The following is a 7,500-nucleotide window of genomic DNA, read 5'->3' as shown; positions in this document are numbered from 1 at the left end:
AAATTTAAAAGGGGGTCCAATAGCTTATAAAGTTCTACTTATTACAGCCACGGTAGGGTACAGAGTTTCCCCTCAAAGTAAAGTAAACACCTTTACCCAATGTACCATGTTTTTTAGTAGCCATCAAGATCTATGTAATTGAAGATACATGATTAAGCTAGAATCTCGTAAACACTTGAGCTGAGTGATTTCAGCATGACCTCTGAGTTAGGGTCACTGACCTCTAAGCAAATCGTTCTTCTACCGAGTGCATTCTAGGAAATTTCATATAAGATAAAAGAGGTTAATATATACATACACCATACCAAATAAGACTTTCACAGGTTGCAAATCCATACGCATATTATACGTCAATTATGTAATTACTCGAATTAGTGTATTCTAGGAAATTTCATATAAGATAAAAGAGGTTAATATATACATACAATCTCAAATAAGACTTTCCCAGGTTGCAAATCCATACGCATATTATACGTCAATTATGTAATTACTCGAAGTGGTGTATTCTAGGAAATTTCATATAAGATAAAAGAGGTTCTTATATACATACACCATACCAAATAAGACTTTCCCAGGTTGCAAATCCATACGCATATTATACGTCAGTCATGTAATTACTCGAAGTGGTGTATTCTAGGAAATTTCATATAAGATAAAAGAGGTTAATATATACATACAATCCCAAATAAGACTTTCCCAGGTTGCAAATCCATACGCATACGTCAATCATGTTATTACTCAAAGTGTTGTCATGCATTACACAAAGTAATACACATACGCATACACTATTGCAGCCAGTATTAAGATAAAAGAGGTTCTTATATACATACGCCATACAAAGTAAGACTTTCCCAGGTTGCAAATCCATACGCATAGGTCAATCATGTTATTACTCGGAGAAGTGGTGTCACGCATTACACGAAGTAATACACATACACATACACTATTGCAGCCAGTATTGCGTTAAGGTCCATACACTCAAGCGTATAATTCGCAAACGTTAATGAGTCATCTTTGGAAACTGTACATACACTCGAACCTATTCGACACGCGCCATCGACATCACTTTCGTGTGTCGAATGATTTAGTTCAAAAAAAAAAAAAAAAAAAAAAAAAAAAAAAAAAAAAAAAAGATGATAAAGACCTGTGAGGAAGACGATACAATCGCTTTGATGGAACTTAATCAACTTAATCACTGAGAATCATTTTTTGTGAAATTCCTTTCTAGGAAGCATTATTATTTTTTTTTTTTTTTTTTTTTTTTTAGTTTTTTTTTTTTTTTAGTTTTTGTATGTCTTCGTATTAAGTATCCATTTTTTTAATATGTGTATTTATCTATTCATTTTCTTGTGTTAGTTAGGTTACTATTTTTATGAGAATCTTTTTTTTTTATTTTTAGTTTTCTAATCAGAGCTAAACTTTTTCTGTAATACTCTTTTCTGGAAGTATTTTATTTTTTAGCTTTTGTATGTGTCTTTTTATGTAGTATCCAGTTTTTTTTTAATATTTGTATTTATTTATTTGCTTGTGTTAGTTAGCTTACTTTTCTTTTGTGAATCTTTATTTTTTTTTAATTTTTAGGTTTCTAATCAGAGATAAAATTCTTTTGTAATGCTTCTTTCCTGGAAGTATTTTTTTTTTTTTTTTTGCTTTTGTATGTGTCTTTGTATACAGTATTCAGTTTTTTAAATATATGTATTTATCTATTAGCTTGTGTTAGTTTGGTTACTTTTCTTATATGAATCTTTTTTTTAGGCTACTGTTTAATATGTCACTTTTTGTATGTGTCTCTACATACATTATTAGTCTTAGATATGTTTTCCTGTGTATTACTAGGTAGAAAAGACTCTTTAACTATGGTAAACAGCTCTTCTAGGAGAAGGCCACTCCAAAATCAAACCATTGTTCTCTAGTCTTAGGTAGTGCCATAGCCTCTGTACCACAGTCTTCCACTGTCTTGGGTTAGAGTTCTCTTGCTTGAGGGTACACTCGGGCACACTATTTTTATCTAATTTCTCTTCCTCTTGGTTTGTTAAAGTTTTCATAGTTTATATAGGAGATATTCATTTTAATGTTACTGTTCTTAAAATATTTTATTTTTCCTTATTTCCTTTCCTCACTGGGCTATTTTCCCTGTTGAAGCCCAAGGGCTTATAGCATTCTGCTTTTCCAACTAGGGTTGTAGATTAGCAAGTAATAATAATAATAACAATAATAATAATAATAATAATAATAATAATAATAATAGTAATGATAATAATAATAATAATAATAATAATAATAATAATGATAATAATAATAATAACAATAATAATAATAATAATAATTATAATAATAATAATAATATATTATGAGCCATTCTTTCCGGGGAAAGGGGGGAGGGGGCGTTTACATAGAGTTGTTTACATAGAGTAAGTCTATTTACATCCGTGTGATCTATTTTTTTGTTTGCATTTGTTTGTTCGTTTGCCATAGCATGTTTGTTTGTGCCAGTCAGTCAGTTTGATTGCCAATCTTAATTAAGAAACTTTCACTTCGATCAAGCTTCGAGACCTTGACGGTTGTTGATGACAGATAATTACAAATCATTCATTTATTGATGGTTCAGAAAAGCCTATTCACTCTCATTTAATCTCAAAGTATTTCTTTATACCTTCAAATGTTAATAAATTTGTCATATTTTAATTTCATAAACACATAAAAACATGACTAAAATGTATTTCAATTTTTTACGATTGTCTTTTATTTACAAAGACTTTAAATAAAGTCATTGATTGATTGAATTGATACTGAAGGCTGGCGTAGTACAATCAGAAAAGAGAGAAGAGAGAGCAGTAGTTAAGAAAGGGGGAGTGGGGGGGGGAAGGGTTCAATCTGTGTGTGTAGGTGTGCATTTGCATATCTATCTAAATATTTAGCCGTCTTTTTGACGGGTCGCATACACTAATATATATAATATTAGTAATGTAACATTCTTATTTCCAGAGGGTGGTATTTCTGATGCTGGGCACTGCCCTTGCTGTGGCGTATGTGAGCGCCAAGCCGGACTTCCGATCTGGAGGAGGAGGAGGAGGTGGACACAGTGGTGGTGGAGGAGGAGGAGGTGGATATGGAGGAGGCCAAGGCAGTGGAGGAGGAGGTGGGAACAGTGGTGGTGGTGGAGGATACAGTGGAGGAGGAGGAGGATCAGGAGGAGGTGGTGGACAGAGTGGCGGTGGAGGAGGTTATGGAGGCGGAGGAGGAGGAAGAGGAGGAGGGGGAGGAGGACATAGTGGTGGAGGAGGTGGTGGCCAGAGTGGCGGTGGAGGAGGATATGGAGGCGGAGGAGGAGGAGGAGGTCATAGCGGCGGTGGAGGAGGAGGTTTTGGAGGCTCAGGTGGAGGAGGAGGAGGTTATGGATCATCTGGAGGTAGTGGTGGCGGAGGAAAGGGTGGAGGAGGAGGAGGAGGAGGAGGAGGAGGAGGTGGTGGCGGCGGTTATGGAGGAGGACAAGGCGGTGGTGGAGGAATTGCTCCAGCCACAGCAAATATCAACTTTATGCTTGGAGGAGGCTCAGGAGGTGGAGGAGGTGGATATGGATCTTCAGGCGGCGGCGGAGGAGGACACGGTGGAAGTGGAGGAGGAGGAGGAGGATCTGGGGGAGGTGGATACGGATCTTCAGGTGGTGGCGGAGGAGGCTTTGGCGGAAGTAGTGGCGGAGGAGGTGGTGGATACGGATCTTCAGGTGGCGGCGGAGGAGGACACGGTGGAAGTGGAGGAGGAGGAGGATCTGGGGGAGGTGGATACGGATCTTCAGGTGGTGGCGGAGGAGGATTTGGCGGAAGCAGTGGAGGAGGTGGTGGTGGATACGGATCTTCAGGTGGCGGCGGAGGAGGACACGGTGGAAGTGGAGGAGGAGGATCTGGGGGAGGTGGATATGGATCTTCAGGTGGTGGCGGAGGAGGATTTGGCGGAAGCAGTGGAGGAGGTGGTGGTGGATACGGATCTTCAGGTGGTGGCGGAGGAGGACATGGTGGAAGTGGAGGAGGAGGAGGATCTGGGGGAGGTGGATATGGATCTTCAGGTGGTGGCGGAGGAGGATTTGGCGGAAGCAGTGGAGGAGGAGGTGGTGGATACGGATCTTCAGGTGGTGGCGGAGGAGGACACGGTGGAAGTGGAGGAGGAGGAGGATCTGGGGGAGGTGGATATGGATCATCTGGTGGTGGAGGAGGAGGATTTGGCGGAAGCAGTGGAGGAGGAGGTGGTGGATACGGATCTTCAGGTGGCGGCGGAGGTGGACACGGTGGCGGCGGAAGCAGTGGAGGAGGAGGTGGTGGATACGGATCCTCAGGTGGTGGCGGAGGAGGAAACGGCGGCGGCGGAAGTTCTGGAGGGTATGGGAAATAAGTCCCTCGAATGTAGTCAAGGATCCATTCTGCTCTTCTCTCACATCCCCATTATAACCTGATCTCAGCATCTCACGAGAGGTTTGCGTTCCACCATTCCGGCACTCTTCAATACGTTCCAGGCTGCAAATGCTTTCACACCTGCAATACTTTCGTGCAAAGAAGATTATTTGAGATCATCTTACTATCTTTTGTATTTCAATTATTCTCTTCTTTTCTCTACTACAAGGCAAGCAAAGTGGTTCCTACTAAGAGGAAATCAATGATTTCTTAAGCCTTGGAGGTTTATTTATTGCTGAAAATAACTTATTTATTCCCAGAGGGCTTTTCATTGTGATACTCTTGCTCTGTAATGTTTTGCCTTCAAATTCTCAATATCAATAAATAAAAAAGTAATTATTTTTTTCTATATCCTTATTGCCCTGCATCAGATGAATTATAATAAAAACTACAATATCAGTGAATCTATCCATATACATAATATATGCAGGTATATACAGTATATATATACATATATAAATCTTTCTATTTCTCAACTTTGATGGAGTGTTGATATCAGAGAGGTACTTACAACCTAGCAAATCTTCATAGAAAGGCTGCTGGCCACACACCTTTTCTTTACCTCACCAGACGTTGTTACCTATTCATAGCTGGCTGAGCTGATAGGAAGTAGTAAAGACCTTTACTACAGGCATAATAAACTTGAACCAAGCAGCGTTCTATCCATCCATGGTATAACTCTGTCTTGTTAACCCCATAACCAGGCGTCTTTGATTGGATTCACTAGAGAAGAGAGAGAGAGCGATGAGACCTCTGTTGACCAAAGAATGAATCAGGTACAAACTGGTTAGGTGATCATTAGGATCAACACTGGTGTGGGATAGGTTAGAAAAAGAGTAATGGGATAGCAAACACATGCCCAAACACTGCGACTGATAGTGGTAAGGTGTTGAAGGGAATAAAAGGACTGATGTTGACCTGTCGTCTGACTAGTCAAGTGAGAAGTCTAAATGTTCTAATTCAGATGGGAAGAATATTAACAACTAAAAAGGAGAACCATTTACAGCTTTTCTTACGGAAGTCACTGATTTCCGGAGACAAACTTGTGCTATGTCTTAATGTCAGTTCAGTAACTTTATGGACTAAGCAATTTGAGAATTAAGAAAAACGATAGATGGTGTAGGTGCAAAAATGAGGGATTAGAAAATTGGATCCGAATGGAGTTTGGCATTGTTGACGTAAGTAGCTGGTATAACTTTGGTTGCGAATAGTGAAGAGTATTCTTATTATTATTACTAGCTAGGCTACAACCCTAGTTGGAAAAGTGGGATGCTATAAGCCCAAGGGCTCCAACAAGAAAAGTAGCCCAGTGAGGAAAGGAACAAAGGAAAAAGATAGAATAATGTCCCTGAGTGTACCATCAAGCAAGAGAACTCTAACCTAAAATTTTGGAAGACAAGGGTACAGAGGCTATGGTATCACCCAAGACTAGAGAACTATGGTTTGATTTTGGAGTGTCCTTCAAGAAGAACTGCTTATTCGTACCATATGTAAAGAGTATCTTCTACCCTTCCCAGGTGGAAAGTAGCCACTGAACAATTATAATGCAGTAGTTAACCCACTGAGTGAAGGAGAATTTTTTGGTTATCTTAATGTTGTCAAGTGTCTGAGGAAAGGGAAGTATGTAGGAAGAATAGACTACATTATTCGGTGTATGTGTAGGGAATGGAAAAATGAGCTGTAACAAAAGAGGGATCCAAACATAAATAAAAATAGGTGGATTATGTAGAAAAAAATCTTCTTGAATGTCATGAACCTAGAAAAATAACACAAGGAAGGAAAATAATGGTGAAATGAGGGAAAAATAAATAAGCTACGGAGGAAAAAATAAAAACTTGTGATGAGTAACAGAATATTTTGATGACGACGGGTGATCGTGTGCGGGCGGGATGCATCGACGAAACGTCACCAAAATTTGCAGCGATATCGCAGTACAAAGCCAAATATTTCACCATTATTTTCCTTACTTGCATTATTGTTTTAGATTCATGACATTCAAGAAGATTTTTTCTACAAAACCCACCTATTTTTATTTACGTTTGCATAACATTTGTAGGTAAAAAACAGCATAAAAAAAAGTTACAAACAGTTTTTTCAGTGCTCGTTTCACTTCAACTCGTATTTTTTCGTATGTTTTTTAAGATATGGATATTTTTTTCAAGTTATTACTTATCATATACCTTTAATCTGTGTGTAACCAAAGAGCCAGGTAGATATTAAGCAAACTAAGTGAGGTATAATGCAAAAATGAACATCATGTACCGCGGACAAATGAAATGTTTCGCTTCGTCGTCGGACAGCGGGAAGGGAGAATGCGGGAACCAACAGCCAATTAGCGACGAGCTTTCAAACCATGGTCTGGCTCCAGTTGCCAGCTAGGATGAAACAAACTATATCTATTAATATTCAGAGTATGGCTAAGAAATTTGATTAATAGGCTGTAAGTTATGCTCAACAAATTCAGATGAAAATCAACTGCTGAAGAAAAGACAGTAGAACAATTTTCAAAATAACTATAAGAATTAAAATCTTATCACAGCTTGCAGTGACCTGATTGGTAACGTCTCTGCCTGGTGTTTGCCAGTTGGGGTTTTGAGTCCCGCTCAGACTCGTCAGAGCCATTCGTATCTGCAACCTTACCATCCTTGTGAGCTAAGGTTGGGGGGTTTGGGGGAGCCTATATGTCTATCTGCTGAGTCATCAGCAGCCACTGCCTGCCCTCCCTGGTCCTAGCTTGGGTGGAGAAGAGGCTTGGGCGCTGATCATATGATATATGGTCAGTGTCTAGGGCATTGTCCTGATTGCTAGGGCAATGTCACTGTCCCTTGCCTCTGCCATTCATGAGCGACCTTTAAACCTTTAAACCAGAACAAGCATGTTCCCAAAAACCTTGAAATATTTTCTATATATATAACAATATTTTTTTGCTACTAATGAAGAAGAGACAGACCAAATGTGTTTCTCAAGAGAGAATTTGTAAATAAGAGTGACTTAGAATTTTATGCTGCGTTATATAGGATCGTTCGCACGGTACATATGAAACTTCGAGTAAAGA

General features: G+C 39.3%; 2 protein-coding genes across 2 annotated transcripts in view; both read left to right on the top strand.

The window, feature by feature from the left end:
• The window catches only part of LOC137628303 (loricrin-like), a 32,364-nt gene extending 27,978 nt beyond the window's left edge, over positions 1-4,386 (top strand). The window contains exon 2 of the mRNA XM_068359464.1: positions 2,986-4,386. Within this exon, the coding sequence (XP_068215565.1) occupies positions 2,986-4,386 (1,401 nt within the window). The remainder of the gene's footprint in view (positions 1-2,985) is intronic.
• The window catches only part of LOC137628357 (keratin, type I cytoskeletal 9-like), a 246,617-nt gene that overhangs the window by 157,351 nt on the left and 81,766 nt on the right, over positions 1-7,500 (top strand). The window lies entirely within an intron of this gene.

This window comes from Palaemon carinicauda, chromosome 36 (genome assembly GCF_036898095.1).
Source record: "Palaemon carinicauda isolate YSFRI2023 chromosome 36, ASM3689809v2, whole genome shotgun sequence".
Lineage (NCBI taxonomy): Eukaryota > Metazoa > Arthropoda > Malacostraca > Decapoda > Palaemonidae > Palaemon > Palaemon carinicauda.
This window is presented reverse-complemented; position numbering and strand designations above follow the sequence as displayed.